Raw genomic sequence first — 18,712 nt, forward strand, 5'->3', positions numbered from 1 at the left:
TGCTGTGAAACGATTGATTAATCGCATCCAAAATAAAAGTTTTTGTTTACATAATATATGTATGCATAATATAGTTTACATAATATATGTATATATATATTTATTTGAGGTATTCTTGTAATTATTCATTCTCTTAATTAGTTTATTATTTTGTTCTGCTTGTTTGCATTCAGTTTAGACGTAACAGTGATTACATCAATACCTTGCCAAGACATTTAATCCAGGAAGTGAATATGACAAGTCTTGTGATATTACTTTGTTACCGTCCTACTTTTGACATCTCTACTCACTAGTCTAGCATTCTTTCTCCTACTGTAATGACACCATAGGAGATAACTGACGTTAACTGGTGGGGTCAGAGCCAACTACCTTATAGTTACAACCGAAGATTAGATAATGTGTGAGAAACGGATATGCCCTACGTCCGTTAACTCCATTTCGGTGTTGTTATGGCAGCATTACACCTTTTCAGTCATAATATTTGGCATGTCAGTGGGCTGAGACTGCCATCAGCCAATAGCTATCTTCGTTTAGCTATAGTGTACATATAAACAACATCTTCCAATAGTTCCTCTCTGCTTTTCTTTAGCATACCGACACACTTCGCTGAGATCATCAAGATGCCTTTTGGGAGGGTAGCGGCCCTAATTAAAGCATCCATTTAGCCCAGCGCTCGACAACAGACACTGGACTTTAGCATAGCAGTAGACCTTCAAATAGTCTCCAGTTAACTACAGTGTGCACAGTAATGAGAGGTTAGACCCTTAACCCTCATAATACAACTCAAACACCACTAGAGACTTACAAAATGGTTCACAAAACAAGTGATTTACATATAATCTGAATGTGTTAATGAATAAGGGCAGTTTGAGATGAGAGATGATTGCAAAGGAGAGAGCTGCTGTGAAATAAATGATAAAAATAAGATTTTTTTTAGCATGAAAGATGAGTTTCTGAAGTGAATGTGGGACAGTCTTATATTAGTATTATTTATATACTATTACAGTATTGATTTATGTTGAATTTTCTTTTTTATATATTCAAATTTCATTTTATTTCAAAAGTTTTGGTCATTTTTTTGTGCTTTTGTAATTTTTTTTAGTGTAATTTTGTTTTTATTTTTAGCTTTTTATTGAAGTTTAATTCTAGTAATTTTAGTAGCCTACTTCAGCTTTAACTTATGTTTCATCTTTTTATATTCAGCATTTGATTTCATCTTTATTTCAATTGGCAGATTTTTTTTTTTGAAGTTAGCATCCCTCAGGCGATTCTCAACTAATCAGCATTGCTTCAAGTTCTTCCAAGTGATTATTTAAGTAAAAAGTTGGTAATAAAAATTAAGTACAGTCACTTTCTCTTTGTCTGGTCATGATTATTGTTGAATTATTATTTATTAACTGACAGTAGCTATTGAGATGAATTATACATAATACTGCAAGGCCTGATGCACTGACCTGATATTTATTTTAGTTAGTTATTCTTGTATTTATTACACACACACACACATACACACATATATTCTAGTAATTTTAGTAGCCTACTTCAGCTTTAACTTATGTTTCATCTTTTTATATTCAGCATTTGATTTCATCTTTATTTTAATTGGCAGATTTTTTTTTTTGAAGTTAACAGTAACACTGATGTGGGAAATTGTATCTGAAGACAGGTCAAACCAGTTTGCCATGCTCAGCACTAAAAATTTGGATCACATTAAAAAACGTGACCCGAGATGATTTTCTTTTTGCATACTTATATTCGTTGCTTTTTTTTTTTTTACAAAAAGAGGATATTACACAAGTATTCTCTGCTTCAGGCTTGTGATCTCCAGCTGTGAGATGTTTTTGATGTGGAATTAGTGATGGGGTACTCTGAACTCCAAGAATCCCTTTCTTTCCCTCTCTTCCCACCTTCAGCAATCCCACCGTCTACAGTCACTTGAGAGGGTTATGTCTGCCTCCAGAACTTTCTAAATCCAGCGTGACTGCTCTCTGCTCCACTTTGGGGGGGCCGATTTTGGTTAGTGCAGCACTAAATCAGACCTGTTGATGTGTGGATGGCATGTCACTGGTCTGAAGGGACGAGAGATTTTCTGTGTGAGAAGAGTGGAAATATGACCAAAACAGATATATGTGATGGCCTGATTTTTAGCTGCAGGTGTCCTTACAGGGAGCAACAAAGATGAATCTGTTGAGTGAGCTGTTGTGCAGATTTCAGCTTATGCCATTAATAATTCGTAGCTGTCAACATATGGCCCTGGGCTAGTGCAGGTTAGTAGTTAAAGCACTGACTCGGTTACTCATTTTATGCAATGAGACACATGCTTGATTGCTCTTTGTCACACTCATAATAACTGCCTGGTATTGCTCTTTCTTATACTCTCTGTGTGTTATCTTCATATATATCTGGACACAAGTATCTATAGCTTTCTTCTGTGTCTTGATTTATGGCCATGTACATTTGCTGTTGCCAGGCAAGACTGTGTGTGTGATTTGGGATGGGGGATAGGGTTTCATTTTTACAAGGTGTTGACATGAATTATAACACATGGAGTCACCCAGACTGCCCGGCAGCCTAGATTCAACCTAGATACATGGTCCAACCAGAGAGCTTATCACTTCATACCTTGTTGGTCTTATTAACCTGTTTGTGTTGAAAACACAAGTAGAGTGTGTGTTTTTGTGTGGGTACGTTAAAATCTGCACTAGAAGAACGACACACCCTATTACTCAACTTTACAAACAAACCAACCTGTTTGCACCTGTCCCTTGTATGCAGATGCATTTCGTTCATGCATGACATAAACACACACACACACACTCATGATTCGTCAACTGTACCCATAGGTTAAGACTCTTAATGAGTTTTAATTTGAATCAATTAATATACTGATGATGATTTTGTTATTTTTTTTGGAAAATAAAAGAAGTGCACTGATCTTTGCAGATGTAATGAACACTAAAGTATTACAGTACTAAGTGCTTGATGTTTCCTTAAAATATATTATTCCAACAATAAAAATTCTGTCCTTTACTCACCCTCATGTAGCTCCAAACCTGTATGACTTTCATAAAATATTCAGGGAAAAAAGGTATTTTTTGTTTATATAATGAAAAGAAACGTTTTTCAAAATATTATCTTTTGTGTTCCATAGAGATAAAGTCGTACTGGTTTAGAATGACATTAGGGCGAGTAAATAATGACAGAATTGGGGTGAACTATCCTTTAATCACTTTCAAAGTTGTTGACATTAAACCTGCCATGACATCTGAGGAGTATTATATTAGAGCTACAGCAGAAGGCATTATTATTATTATTATTTAAAGATAATTTCGACATTACAGTACTTTCACTTTCACTAAGGCCCACCTCTAACTGTTTCAACAAGTACACAATTCTCTTGAGTTACTGGAATAGTCAAACCCATTAATTTGAAAGGGTTGTCCACATACTTACAACCATCTGTTTGTCTGTGTATAATAGTGTTAACACACCAGTCAAAATATTGGCCACACCTATTGATTCTTTATTATTACTTTTTTTTTCATTTTACAATAATAGCAAGTTCATTGAAACTATGAAATGGCACAAATTGACATATTCGAATTATGAAGTGACCTTAAACTATACTGAACTCTTAAAGTGTAGCTTTAAAATTGTCACTCTTTGCATACATTACAGCTCTGCAAACTGAATTTTCATGTGCTGCATCCTGGAATGACTTTAAAAACAGTATTGAAGAGGTTCTCATATGTGTTGGCCACCTTCTTTTGGCTCTTCCATCACTTTTGGGTAAAACTCCTCCTCAGTTTTGCTAAGGAATCTTTGTCTGCAAAACTAATTTCAAGGTTTGAACCGTAAATCTTTATTAATACAGCATCAATCACGTTTGCCCAAACAAACAGACACATAGTGTATATTTTCTTTGGTCTCGCTCTTTAATATGGCACTGAATTGCAGTTGTGAGGTATTTAGCCTATTCACCCAGTGTCCTCTGCAAAAGACAAAACAAAACCGAAATAGTCTCCACACCCACATACTCACTATTGTGCTTATTTAAGGTACTAGACCCTATATGCATCCATTTCAGTGTCATTGTTTCTATGGGACCAAGCAGGTTTTGAGAGTCGATACTCTTCCCAGTGTCCCCCATATGACATGCTATACATGTGGGTATTCTCACATGTATTCTGCTGTATCGCTGGGGGTAGAGGGGTGTATTAAGGGGTAACTGAACTCCCCCACTGGTGCTGGTGTGAAAATCTAATGCGTCCCTGCAGTCTTTTGATCCACTTTCAAGTCTCTCACCTACCAAATTAAAAGCTGACGTCTTGCTTTTAGAAATAGATCGTTTGCGTAGTGTTTGCCTTGCAGACACAGAGATGGCATGGGGCGATTGTAAACAGGGTTTCAGGCTCCATATGCCAGGCAGCTGATTGTAAAAAGCCGACACCTAATCCTGCTACCGTGTGCTTCATCCGTCAGCTCAGACCCCCCCCCAGTGCGAGTGAGGCTGGAGTCTCCTCAGACCGCCAGATGATGACCTGGTCTGGACCAGAGACTTTAATCTCCTAGAGATTAATGGTTGTAGCTTTATGTGCGGCCGTGGCTGCGGAGGGGGATACAGTATTTGCCTGCAGCACTGAGGTTCCTCTCATTTGGCTGGCCTTGTTGCTCACGGGTGTCACCGTAACGGTTACTCATGGACTAGATATGGAATTGCATTTTTATTGACATTCGACATATAAACATTTCCATTTCCATCAGATACTTCGAAAAGTGAAAAGTAATTTTTTTTTCAGTTTATGTAAGATAAGCTGTCATCCTTTTTATTTTGTGTAATTGCATTTTTATTGACCTTCGACATCATATAAACATTTCCATTTCCATCAGATACTTAGAAAAGTGAAAAGTAATTTTTTTTTCAGTTTATGTAAGATAAGCTGTCATCCTTTTTATTTTGTGAAGACTTCAAGCCTTTTGTTTCCTGTTGTGCTTTTGAATATTTGAATACATGGTGCGCTGGAGTTGTTAACATTCCTTCATTCAGCTAATTACACTTGTGATCGCCACCCTGATCATTAGGGGAGTCATGAATAATAGGTGTCACCTCAGCAGCTTTATTGAACATGACACTGCTGTCTTTGTGCACATGCTAATGTTATGAGTGTTCTGATGTGTCTCTCTCTATCCTTTAGAACACAGACTGGAATAAGTATGATGACAGGCTGATGAAGGCAGTGGAGAGGAGGGAGGTAGACAAGGTCGCAGCAGTGCTCGGCAAGAAGGGCATCATCCCCACCAAACTTGACGTAGAGGGCCGCTCTGCGTAAGTATCCCTGTCACTAAGAATGGGTCATCATGGTTGACTAGTCATCCAACAAATGATTAGGCTATTAGTAAGGTCAAAATTAATCAAAAGTTTTTAATCTAGATTTAAGAAAGCATGTGAAGTTAAACAGTCCTATATTTCAAAACTTGTTTCCAGAATCCTGCGTTCTCATCCTGTTCTTTGCGTGCGGTCTAACTGTTTAACTTAAGAACACGTCCCTAAGAAACGTGGCCTCTCTTGATGGGATTAACCCGAAACCAGTCTAATAATACAGGGCATCCTTAAGACCAATGAATCGACTAGGCAGCGTACCAATTAGTCTGTTTTGAAAATATGTAGTTTTGCACATACCTGCCTGAAACGCACACAAACCGTGAGATTATTCATAATTATTAAAATACTTGAACACTCTTTACATCTGCATATTTCTGTAATAGTATAGGCACAACAGTATTTGAACAGTAAGATTTTTCATTATAGGAAAAAAATATTTATTGACTTAAATGTCTTGGGATTCCTGCTATACCATGATATTAAACTCTGCTTTCAATATAGTACACAGCTTTATCATGCATCAGACTTATTGTCACTTCATTAGCCCTTTTTAAATTAGAGGAGTCCTGTTTGTTTATTTAATTGATGCATGTATTTATGCTTTTGTTCATACTTTGGTATGTATGGTCTCACTAATCGGCCCTATGTTTTTGTCCAATCTGGACTGAAGCATTTTGTGCCTGACCAAGAATTTGAGTAAAAATTGGAAAACATGTTGTGGTTAGAGATGCTTGACCCGGCACAGACCAGAAGAGTCCAGAACAGCCTGGGCCTCCTGGGCCGGAAGTAGGTCTTCAGTGAATAAATCTATGCTTGTGTACACTGACTAAATTTAGTATCTAGAAGTTTTTTCTTTCCTAAACTGTCATGTTAACTGCTTACTTAATCTTCTTCTGAATGTTCCAAGTCTGGAGAGCTTTAGATGATGCCTTTTTGTTTTGGGATAAACACAGGAAAAGTATTTTGGGTCAGAAGTGAATCGTTGAACCCCGTTATTCAATATCACACTGAGTGATGTTCCACATTATTACATGGCCACACAGTAGACTCCAACACTGGTGGATCAACTGTGTCTTTTCCTGTTTTAGAAAGCCTAGTTGGCCTCCCATCAATCCCTGATGTTTTTACTGCCTTGACAGGGTCTATGTAGGGCATAGACAAACACATTTCAGCTTGATTTAACCACAGCTTTGTTTCATTCCCTCATTTAAAGCCATAAGGTTTCCCTTTGGGTATTTTTGTCATAGTGTGAGATTCTTCTTGCCCTGTTGGGTGGAGAAGAGCTTGCCTTGTAATAAGGTGCTAGAATTTCTCAGGACTAAATCAAGAGCATCGGTCGCCGTCGCAGTCGCCAGGTCGGTGTTATAGTGTAACAGAGCTCAATTAATAAACACCAGCCTGTTATAGGAAACATGCTTGTGGACGTCAGTGTGCCATAATGGCTGCCAAATGACCTGGACATGGGAATATGCAGCCTTTTTGTGCATAGTCGAGTGGAATACACAGGTCAAATGTTGGATTTGTGGAAATCCTCTGTTCATATATAGCAGGACCCCACATGCAGACTGCATTTCCAGCCTGTTATTTCCCTTACCGGTCAGAATAGCTCACAGGGAGGGCGGACCACAGGGCTTGTAGGGTGTAGTCCAGTAGTTCTGGTGGGTAAATTGGTAACCTGCATTAGGACAGCATTTTTGCCTTGTGGGCAGATGGAAATGAGCAGATTTCTGTGTGTTTCTATCTTTAAATAAGAGTATGGAATGAAATACACCTGCTTGATGGAGCTTGCTAATAGATGGTTAGCTCACAGGAAACATAGACCAAGCCTTCCTGCTGTGGCAGTAACCTTTTGTTTCTTTAACACACCCGGTTTTGAAAATAGATGTATGCACAGTTTGTAATTAACACTTTGCAAATCCCCAATGAGAGTAAAATTGGTTTTGGTTAGTAAATAAGTTGGCCAGTAACTTTGTTAGGAACTGAAACATAATATATGGTTTAAGTCAAAATCTGACCCTCATGATGTCAGTGAAGTGTCAATATATTAGTAGCTCACACATTTTCTAATAACTTCTACCTCAATTTACCAGTGACACTATAACCTGTCCAGTTTTTCAAAGATTAAGAGGAAACGGTTATATTGTACTTAACCCTGGCAGGACTCAAAACGGTTTTGTTGTTGTTAACTAAAACGGTTAAATATGTTTTTCAGTAATTGAAATAAAATTGTGTAAAGATTCGATTTAAACTTCAAAATTACAAAGTGAAAATAAAAATAAATCTACATAAAACAATATACAGTGAATGACAATATTAACAATATTAATGAAACTTAAACTGAAAATCAAAATGTAAAAATAAATGGCAGTTCAAAATATAAATAAATACTATAATACCTATATAAATAATAATGAAATAAAATGTATGCAGGTCCCTAGAAGCAAACCAGTTCTTTATATGATGTATTTTAGGAGTATCATACTACTGTTTCAAAACTCTATTATTATTATTATTATTTTGAAGATGCTTGACTAGTAAGAAATATCTATGACTAGTAAATTTTCTTAATTTCTTCACCATTGACAGATGTGACGGTTCATTTTAGAGCCTGAACACACACAGACAGAAAATTCTTTAGAAGTTCAAAAGATTCTTTTTGAGTTACTTAAAGGCCTCTTGCAGCAGTAAAATATTAAGTAAGAGTGAGCCTTGCGTTCAGTAAAGTATTGAAATTCCTAATGCATTCCAGACTTATCAGATACTCAGATGCATTGAAATGGCTTTTGCTGAACTGCAGAGACTCTGGTGACAGACTAGTACAGCATGCAAAACTCTTGTTTTGAATTCAAACTGGCCCCCCATCCCACCTCTCTAGCACCTCTAAAAATACATAATGTATCTTGAAGCCGCAGATATGCGAGTCAGCCAAGGAGTTGGAGCCAAGCTAGAATGACATGTCTGGGTCTTCATGACCATCTGAGCCCTTCAGTCTCCTCTAATGAGGGTCACTTACCATTATAACAGTCACCTTCTTTCCATATACCTAATAAAATGTTATTGCGTTTAGTCATTTTTAGTTATGAAATCATATTTGGAGGAACCTGTGAAGCAATGAGCTGTGTCTCCCTTTTGACTTCCCTGGAAATTGTATTAATTTAAATTTAGATTAAATTTGAAAACATCATATACTGTAGTAGTGGAACAATGTTGTTTTGATGACTTACAAAAGGACTATAATGCAACTAATGTTGTATGAATTTTCATAAAAATAAAGTTTCTGAAAGTGATACACACTAGGGATTGTGATGAACCGCCACATCGCTGAAACAGTACTGATAAAACATAAGACATATTCTCTGTCCTTAATTTTAACAATAACAAATTGCCACCCATCCATCACTCCATGGGTGGTTGTTTGTGACAGTGTGTGGAAATTGTGTCCACAATTTCACCTGTTAATCTTTAGGTCAAAGGCCTGTCTACATGTTTGGATTCTCACCATCAACACTGTCTAAAATAACACTTTCCAAACACAGGTGAAAATCTGCACGTCTCTCTTTACAAGATGTCTCAGAGACATTCTCGCCTCTTTAAACTGAGCTCAAAGTGCTGATTTTGATCAATTCTGCATCTTGCATATGAAGTAAGAAGTGAATGTGAATTAATTTAAATATGGACATTATCTTGGCCTGCATTTTGATAATGGAAGTATGTTTATATGAGGTATGTATGAATAAAAAGTATGGTTATGTAATGTAAAGCGAGGAGTTTTGCATGCAGATGCATTTGAGAGAGAGAGTTGAGTTTCTCTTGATGGTAGTCCTTTCCTCCTCTAGAATGCTGATGATGGTGGTAAGAGCAGGCATCAATTTTCAGCATGCCCTTGCCACAAGTTTAACCCTTTCTCCTGTTTCTGTTCCTTTCTCTCTCTTTCTCTTCAGCTTCCATCTTGCTGCCTCCAGAGGACATCTCGACTGCCTGAACCTCATTCTAAATCACGGTGTGGATGTCACAGCCACGGATGCCACAGGTGAGGATTTTGCTCTAGATGGGTGAGTTTGAATACCAGGGAACACATATAATGATAAAATGTATCCCATAAATGAGCGTATCCCTTAAATGTACTTTTATGGACAGTAAAACTCTCTGTCCGGTTTCCTAAAGGGAAAATGTACAAAATGGTCATTACTTACTCTCTGCCACTCTCTGTCAATTTCCAAACCAATCATTTCCAAATTGAGGAACAGACATGTCTCAGAATTCATTAAAATATTTTGGGTGAACTAATCTTGGTTGAACATTTCTTTAAATGTTAATGATATAGCCACACATTTTTCACCAGAGAGTGAGGTTACTCTGGAAAACCTTTATAGACATAAGCCATAAAAATGTCACTGTCAAATGAAATGTATAGAAGAACTGTTTAATGTAAAATGGGAATGGATGTGGAACATTTTGGTTAGACTCCTGCTGTTGACATCAGTCTCTACAGGTGCATCTCAATAAATTAGAATGTCGTGGAAAAGTTCATTTATTTCAGTAATTCAACTCAAATTGTGAAACTCGTGTATTAAATAAATTCAATGCACACAGAGTGAAGTAGTTTAAGTCTTTGGTTCTTTTAATTGTGAATTCTAATTTATTGAGATGCACCTGTACAAGCGGACTGGAGTTTTGTTAACTAATGGCTCCTATTGATTTGTTGTTTTGTTCCTGTAGGAAAAAATGCCTTACACCTGGCAGCCAGAAATTCCCAGTCACTATGTGTGCAGAAACTACTCCAGGTAAAGCTGCTTTTCACAATCAATACAGTTGTAAGGAATGGCTAGAAACTCAATGTATTTTTGTACTCTTTTCTTTTAAAGCCAGACAATTTCTGCTCTATTGTATTCTCTTTTTGATGTGAAGGACAAGGTGTTGAATCATATTTTTGAAGAGTAGATATGAGGTTTTCTGAGGACTGTGATGATGAGATGAACAATGGCCTCCATTGTAGGGCTGTGCCGATTCAATCTTGTATCAATGTGCCCAGGTTTTCGCCTTATATTGTGTTGATACTTCACTATTTTTCTAATTATATTTATATGATTTATGACTTGTATCATTCCCTGAAGTTCAATTAGGCACTTTCTGAACAGCATTTTTTAGCACACTCAAAGCTGTATCATTGAGATGCAGAGGAGAGACACTTTGTGAATCTCTCATCTGATCTCTCTCTGAATATCTTCTCTATCACGTTTGATACAATTTTAATAGCAATCCAGATATAATGGTATATAGCAATGTGTTGAATCATGATGTACAATTCAAAAGTTTAGGGCTGGTAAGATTTTTAATGTTTTTGAAGTCTCACCAACTGTATTTATTTGATCAAAATGCACCAAAATATAGTACTACTGTGAAATGTTTGCTTTTTTATGTGTAATTATTCACTGTGATGTCAAAGATTTGGTGCTTAAGAAACATTTCTTACCATTGCTGAAGGTAGTTATGCTGCTTAATATTTTTGCAAAAACTGTAATGCTTTTTTGTAGGATTCTTGAATAGAAAGTTCAAAGTAAGCATTTATTTGAAATGGTAAATACATTTACAATGCACTTCCTTTCTGAATTTTTTTCTTAAAATTTTGTCTTAAATACTGTTTTAATACTGTTTAAATGAAGTAGGCCTATTGAAGAGTATGTTTTCTGATTTGTGTACTATATCATAGGCCGATACCCAGCCCTGCTTCATTGTCATATGTGTGTTCAAGGAAGGGCTGCAAAATCGTTTTTTTTTTTTTAGTTTGTTTGCAAACCTTTATTGCTATTGGTGAGCTTACTTCAGCCCACAGGCTCATAAACAAAATGTAACAAATAAAGCAATGACCTGAACTCAATTGCATAACGCTGAACCTGACATCCTGATTATGAGAAAATTATGCTGTTTGAAGGCAAATCGAGCAGATCTTGTTTACAGATACGCCGCTTAATTTCAATTAATTAATCCACAAACACATTTTGCAAGAGGGTAAATCTGTCTCTGTGCTGTTGTGAGTGATGGTGCTTGAGATAATTAAGATAGGAAATGATTCCTATCACTTGCTTGTTGATGACTCCAACAACAGTGTCTTTGTCGCAGTGACTTGTTTGTGTTAATTACTTTGTACCGCAGGGAGCAAAATTAGAAAAATCTGACTCGACTAATTACGTAAAAAATGAGTTTTAGTATCTGAAATGATGCTTGCCTTTAAAATCACTGACAGCTAATATGAAGCATAATCTACATAAGTGTCATGACGGTGTCCTGTTATTCAAACAACATTGACTCACTGGATGAGAGTATTTTCCCGGGTGTCTGCAGTGTTGACAGGCTGTCCGTACTGTAACCTGCAGTCTATATTTCTATGCCATCATCGTGCAATCTGAGACTGGCTCCTAGAGCCCATCAGATAGAGTTACCCAGGACACAGTTAGCCAGCAAGACCATGTGACCTTGCTACTGGTTTTGGAGGCTGTTGCTAGAGCATAAAAGGTTTTTATAGTGACTGAAGTCAGAGGAGTTGTTTTGTTAGAGATAGCAAAAAAAGAGGTGGAGAAAGTATTGGGCTTGAGAAAGTAGGACAGACAGTGGAATATGGAAAGAGTAAAAGAGATTTTTAGAAATGAGGGCACAGGAGGTGGTGGGACTGAAGACCACTGAGGCCAGTATCTTAGCAACACTACTTTGCTTGACCTGGTTTCACTTCTCAGGCTCAGAATCATTTCAAAGCGTCAAACTAGAGTCTGTCACACCCATGTCATTCTGGTCCGTTCTTGGTTTTTGTGTTCATCTGTTTAGGAGCAGGCTGTCATCATGGATGTTTTCGAACGTTTAGACTCATCCTCTGACCTTTTAAAGCTTATTGTCCGTGAAGTGTTTGTGAATGGAGTGACTGTGAGTGTGACGAGTGTTTTGTGTTTCAGCACAATTGCCCAGTGGGAAACGTGGACCTGCAGGGAAGAACAGCCTTGCATGATGCTGGTAAGCAAAAAGCTTTGTACATTTTGAGGTTTTGTTGGAATTGAACTCTGCAGTCCTCTCTCTTCCACCTAACTTGGGGGTTTCCTGCTCCCTCTATTTTTTTGCTCTTTCATTCCTTCTTTTTACTTCCTTCTACAACAAGTGTTGAAGCAGAGATGGAAAGGGTAGTGGATGAACATTGAATGTGATTCTTTGAGGCGGCAGCAGTCATAATCAATAAGATGTAGTTCACGGGCTTATTTTCCTTCCCTCAGAAGGCTTTCATGTAAGATTTAGAGCTCTTGCTCTTACTCAGTGCCCAGTGGAGGTTTTAGATTTATTTTAAAATTTATTTATTTTTTTTTATGTTTGAGTGTGATATCAGATGAGTCTACTGAATCTAATTCGCATGCTTGGGGGAAATGTTATGGAATATTATTATTATTATTATTTGTCTTTTCAGTTATGGCTGGCTGCTCCTCCAGTGTGAAGCTGCTCTGTGACAGTGGGGCATCAGTTAATGCCAGCGACTTTGTGAGTTAATGTGTGGCTTGTGGGATATTTAATATCCTGATAACTTCTTTGTCATCTCATTCTTTTTACCTGGACAAATGTTCTGTATTTTTATTTCCCCTCAGATGTACTTTATCATCAAATGCTCTCTCAGATTACGTTTTTTTTAATGTCTTTTCTGTTTGAGTTGATGCAAATGTGCGCTTTTAAATGTGTGTTTATAGGATGGTCGGACTCCATTGGTGCTTGCCACTCAAATGTGTCATCCACACATCTGTCAGCTGCTGTTAGAACGAGGAAGTGACATCACAGTCAGAGACAAACAGAACAAGTAAATATCACATTCATATTTCTCAGTAATTGGTTTTTATTGCCTCTTTTCTTGCCCCGCCGTGTTTTTATTCAGCTAGTGAGTTTTCTGACAACTCTAGATTTTATCCACCTTATTTTTTATTGTAAGCACTGGCGCCGCCATTTTTTTTTGGTATCAGGTTCTTTCAGTTATTTTAGCTGCTTGATAAAGCAAATTGGCATTATTGGCAGCATAATACCTTAATTTATCATCCATAGTCATAAACACAATGATTTGTAGCGTGAGCAATTTAACGCTGCACTATTATTCTTCTAGTTACTGATCTAAAGCGGCTAATGAATCTGAAATCTCACAATTTCATGGAAAATAGCTTACTTTCATGTTGAAATATAAAGTGAATAGAAGGATATAACAAATGTATTAGTGTTAATCTTGTCCTAATAATTCACAGGAGTGTTTTTAAATGTAATATTTTGATGTCACTCAGTCATATTGAAAATGTGTTTGTGTACTTGTTTGTTCACTCAGAACGGCATTGATTCTGGGCTGTGAGTATGCATGTAAGGATGCTGTGGACGTTTTGTTGAAACATGGTGCTGACGTCACTGCTGTGGATGGGTTCGGCCATGACAGTTATCACTATGCACGGCTCAGCAAAAACCAGGAGCTTGTCTCTCTGGTCAAGAGTTATATGGACAGTGCCACAAAAGGTTTTGTTGATTCCTGTTTTTATGATCTCTCTCTCTCATATGTCTACAGTGTTAGAGCATTAGAGCAGTGCTTAAATTGCAAGGAATTAAAATGTACCTTAAACTGCATTGGGACAACACTGTGTAAAATTATTGACATGACATAAACTGAATTGGCAAATTTTGTAAATGCATGAGCAACAACATGTGATTCACTGGTCCAAAGAACAAATACTGGACCAAATATTGTATTAATATTAGCCATATTACAAAGTGACTGTTAAATGTGTCCAGAGATTGAGTTTGATCGTACACACAATTTTATGGTTGGTTGCATTTTATTATTTGCATCAGTTATTGTTTGTCACATCAGAACAGATAGAAGTCTGCAATCTAATATACTGGAAGTTCAGTAATGTAAATGAGAAAGAAAGTACAAGAGGTCAGTTTAGGAGAGGAATCTCAAATTTTAAATTGAAAATAAAAAAGGGAGGGCAAAATCAAGCAGGTTATAATGTAGTCCTTCACTGCAGTTTCACAGTCCAAGCTTTTTGTCGATGTGTACAGAACAAGCACTCCAAATAGCCATAGTGACAACAAACAAGCAGAGCGAAAAGAAGTGATTTGCCAAGCAATTTCTGGCACAGACCACTATTTTCATAGGAACGAGATATTCCTTTATCACCTCATTACTTCCATTGTTCCATTTCATTATCCTTTGCATTTAAGTGAAGTTTATTTTTATTTTTTTTTATTTTTCATTTAAGTATGTTTCACATATTGGAACTTTTCACAAAGAGGCTGATGAAAATGTCTGCCATTCTTGAATGCAACTTTTCGTCAGATTTTTAATCCCTTTTTCCCCCCTGCAGTTGGCATTACTTTGTTGCATCACTTTTGGTGTGAATAGGCCTTTTATCAGGTAGTAAGGTTATAGAAATCAAAGCCCCAAGAGCTTATGCACACGCTTCCTAAGAAGAGTGTAGAATAGTGTCTTTTCAGCTTCATACAGAGTAAAAAAGAAGCGCTTGTACTTATACATACCATAACTCCTGAGGGCAAAAAACATCTAAATTCTCCTTCTGTATTTAATTATTTATTTGTTCGGTCGTTTCATGAATTGCTAATTAATCATTACTCATTTGTATTCGCAGCAAAAGAGGCTGCCAAGATGGAACAAAAAAAGAGACAGGTATACACAACTTTTTCACCTTCACTTCATTCTGAGCAACTCCCTGCAGATGAGATTTTAAGAAACATAATATACAGATTATAATCAATCACAAAAGGTTAAAACCTTTCCTCCCTCACTTATTAACTTTTGTTAGTGTCTGAGTTTTATTACTTACTCCAAAACATACCAATATATTTTCTTTAAACATACTGCACAGAAAAGGGCTGCATTTATTCTCATTGTAATTTCGCTGAAGCTATCTAGAGCAGTGAGTCTGGAATCATACAAATGGAATTTATGATTGATGTGAAGAGAACGCAATTTAGTTTGTTTCTCATTTCAGCACGTGTGCATCTATCATATTAAAAGGAAAATAAATTATTTTAATCTAATATAATTCCTTATCTCAAACCATGTTTAGGGGTTTAATGCACTAATCTGACTACCTGCAATAGAGACTGCAGACTGTGCTGTAGAAACTTTTATGCACTACTGCCACCTAGTGTTCAATGAATGTAGTACACAATATATTTTCCCCTAAAACAACCATATCCAGCACTTTTTATAATTTAAGCTCTTTTTATCCAACTGAAGTTCACTTATCTTAGTAAGTCATAATTTTCTCATTTAAAAAAAGAAGGCAATAAAGGGGGAAGTCGTGGCCTAATGGTTAGAGAGTCGGACTCGTAACCCAAAGGTTGTGGGTTCGAGTCTCGTACCGGCAGGGATTGTAGGTGGGGGGAGTGAATGTACAGCGCTCTCTCCCACCTTCAATACCACGACTGAGGTGCCCTTGAGCAAGGCACCGAACCCCCAACTGCTCCCCGGGCGCCGCAGCAGAAAAAATGGCTGCCCACTGCTCCGGGTGTGTGTTCAGGTGTGTGTGTTCACTTTTTTAAAAATAAATGTGTTTTTAAGGTCAGACTAATAATCAGTGACCGTGATGGAAATAAACTGCTCATTTCTAACGTGGATTTATCAGAAGTATATGTAGAGCAGCAATTTCTTCTCCACAGACTTTATATAAAATAAATTTCTTATTTTCTGTCAGTTGCAATCTGTGGAGATGGTCTCTGAAACCTCTAACCGTGATAAGATCATACAGGTGAGGGCCAGTCAAATCTATGACAGTATGACATTGCCAGTAAAATGTTCTTGTTCTTTATTAATAGTTTGTTCATTATTGTTCGTTAGTATTAGACCTGAACTTGTTTTATTGTGTGCCATTTACATGTTCCTTACACATTCTGTAGATGAATTGTTTATTAATTATAAGGGTTATAAAACAATTATCATAGACATTTTTTGTATTGCAAACTGTACATTAATACAAATGAGTGAGCAATCAATGACTCGTGTGTGTGTGTGCGCATGTTTGTGTTTTCTAGGACTTGGAGAAAAAGAATGAGAGCCAACAGGAAACACTAAAGAAGTTCCACCAGGAACAGAGAACACTGCTCGATAAAGTTAACATGCTTCAGCAGCAACTCAGTCAGGTACTTCTTCAGGTGTTTTATAATTGGCCAATTTATTTACAAGCTTGCGCCTTATATGGGTGTTTTCAGCACTCCAGAAAATTGAAGCCAAAATATTTATATGTGGCAATTTTATCTGAATTTTTCTGAGCAGGCAGTTGTGTATTTCTATTGCAGTAGTTCTATAGATATATTGTGTAAAATATGTTCTCTCTCTCTCTTTCTATTCTATCCTTTTTTTTAAGGAAAAGTCAACAGTGGAGGACATTCACAAGGAGGTAATTTGTGTGTTGTCCTGGAAATGGTTTCCTTCTGTCCCAATGACATTGTCTATTCTCATTTTCATCTTTTCATCCCATTTCTATCATAGTATTGATGGAAGGTTGTTTATTTGTTTTTTAGGGTTGGGTGTTAGTTGCTATTGAATATTAATGTGTATCTGTTTTGTACACCAGAGAGAACAGCTGAAGTGTTTACTTTCTGCCAAAGAGAAGGAGGAAGGAGCCAAAGCCATGGAGACTGTGAGAGTCCAGCAGCGGAGCCATTTGGTCAGTAAAAATATTTGCAACATGCTCATCAAGGACTGCTGCTCGTTAACTCCAGATCCAGCAGTTCATGATCAAAGTTTGATGAAATGATGAATAAATCTGCATGTTTTTATTTTACAGGGAGATTACCCTGGCCAGTCTGTGATCAAAGGTGATTTTGTCTTTAAAATTTGGATCTTTAGACTGATTAAGTATGACTCTTCTGATATTAGAGACCTCAATATAAACAGTGTACTGATGCATAAATTGTGCAGGGATTGTGCAGGCAAAAGTTGAGTGTAGGGATGTCAGAAAATATTTTTTTCTGCAAGTAAAGGTGTGTTTGTGTGTTTTCATTTTGGGTTCTTTTTTCTCTGCAGGAAAAGACAATGTACTAGTGCGACAGTCACACAGCCTGGATTCTGCTCAGGTGAATTTAAATTCCTTTAAAATTAACATTCTTAACATTAATGCCAAGGATTTCAGCTGAGGACAAAAAGGCTGAGGCTAATTATATTTCATGTTGATGTAAACCAACTTCAACACCAGTTTTCTGCTACTAACAGATTTTAATCCATAAAATTTTGCCTTAAATACAAGTTAAAGTCTATCGTTAAAGTATAGCATGCGCTCTGTTACCACAGAAGATTTTCTTTATTTTTACAAACATGGTCATATACAGTAATATAGTTTGTACTGTAATAAAACCCAAGTCACCTAAACATTGATATGCTAACATGAGTCTACTGTGATTTTAAAATTGCTGTCAATGGGTAATAAAACATCCAAAATGTCTAAATGTTTATATATTAACAATTGTCATAAGTATATATTTATTTTTTGTATATTAAGAGGGTAACACTTTATTTTATGCCTCTAAAATGTGTAACATGGGCATTATCTGTAACATTCAACTCTGTTTACATGTTAACATTAAGAACAGTTAAACAGTAAATACAGTTTATTATTATTACTCTGTATGTACTTGTGTAAATACACAGAAGCCAGTCAGTTCAGTGTACATATATAGATATCCTATTTTGCTTATGCAGTTCAACAATAGCATCAGACTTCAAGTGCAAAGCTTTAAATGTAAAATCAAGAATTGATTCTAAAGGTTTGCTGGGCATGCACAAGCTTTACATACGGTCATTTCACCCAAGGTTTAGCATTTTAGTTTTTTTTTCTTTTTTTCTTTTTTCTTCTGATGTTCAGTAATGCAGTGAGCAGATGGGCTGTGTCAGCTGCGTTAAGCTTAGGAGAGGCAGTGGCAGTCAGATAAGTTGCTGTCTGTCTGATTTCATTTCAGAACCTCCATAGCCTGCAGTGTCAGAAGGGTTTATGATTTATTAGTGGCGCTATTCTCTGAAGGGATGTACTATGCCTGGGATCAGCTTTTGGGCAGATGTGGTGGATGCAATTTTGTTGTCACATTAGCAGCAGAGACATCTTTACTCTCAACTATGTTAGAGGTCACCGCACACTTTAAAAAGATGAAAAAATGCACCTACTGAAGTAGGATCAGATGTCTGACTTGGGATGTGGCCGAGATAAAGCTTTCTTTGAAAGTTGTAAGCCCTAGTGTGACCCCATATGAGGAAAAAGTATGAGGAACAATTCCATCTTCTCATCTCTTTTAAGGTTGGCTGTTTATTTT

At 36.8% G+C, this 18,712-nt stretch overlaps 1 protein-coding gene across 1 annotated transcript in view; it reads left to right on the plus strand.

Moving 5' to 3' along the window:
• Positions 1-18,712, plus strand: part of LOC107663964 (uveal autoantigen with coiled-coil domains and ankyrin repeats protein-like) — a 44,305-nt gene that overhangs the window by 19,772 nt on the left and 5,821 nt on the right. The window contains exons 2-15 of the mRNA XM_016454395.1: positions 5,196-5,326; positions 9,325-9,413; positions 10,103-10,167; positions 12,328-12,385; positions 12,828-12,898; positions 13,102-13,208; positions 13,719-13,900; positions 15,034-15,071; positions 16,105-16,158; positions 16,442-16,549; positions 16,774-16,806; positions 16,984-17,076; positions 17,197-17,227; positions 17,436-17,485. Of these exons, the coding sequence (XP_016309881.1) occupies positions 5,196-5,326; positions 9,325-9,413; positions 10,103-10,167; positions 12,328-12,385; positions 12,828-12,898; positions 13,102-13,208; positions 13,719-13,900; positions 15,034-15,071; positions 16,105-16,158; positions 16,442-16,549; positions 16,774-16,806; positions 16,984-17,076; positions 17,197-17,227; positions 17,436-17,485 (1,110 nt within the window). The remainder of the gene's footprint in view (positions 1-5,195; positions 5,327-9,324; positions 9,414-10,102; positions 10,168-12,327; positions 12,386-12,827; positions 12,899-13,101; positions 13,209-13,718; positions 13,901-15,033; positions 15,072-16,104; positions 16,159-16,441; positions 16,550-16,773; positions 16,807-16,983; positions 17,077-17,196; positions 17,228-17,435; positions 17,486-18,712) is intronic.

Source organism: Sinocyclocheilus anshuiensis, unplaced genomic scaffold (genome assembly GCF_001515605.1).
Source record: "Sinocyclocheilus anshuiensis isolate Anshui unplaced genomic scaffold, SAMN03320099.WGS_v1.1 scaffold2129, whole genome shotgun sequence".
NCBI lineage: Eukaryota > Metazoa > Chordata > Actinopteri > Cypriniformes > Cyprinidae > Sinocyclocheilus > Sinocyclocheilus anshuiensis.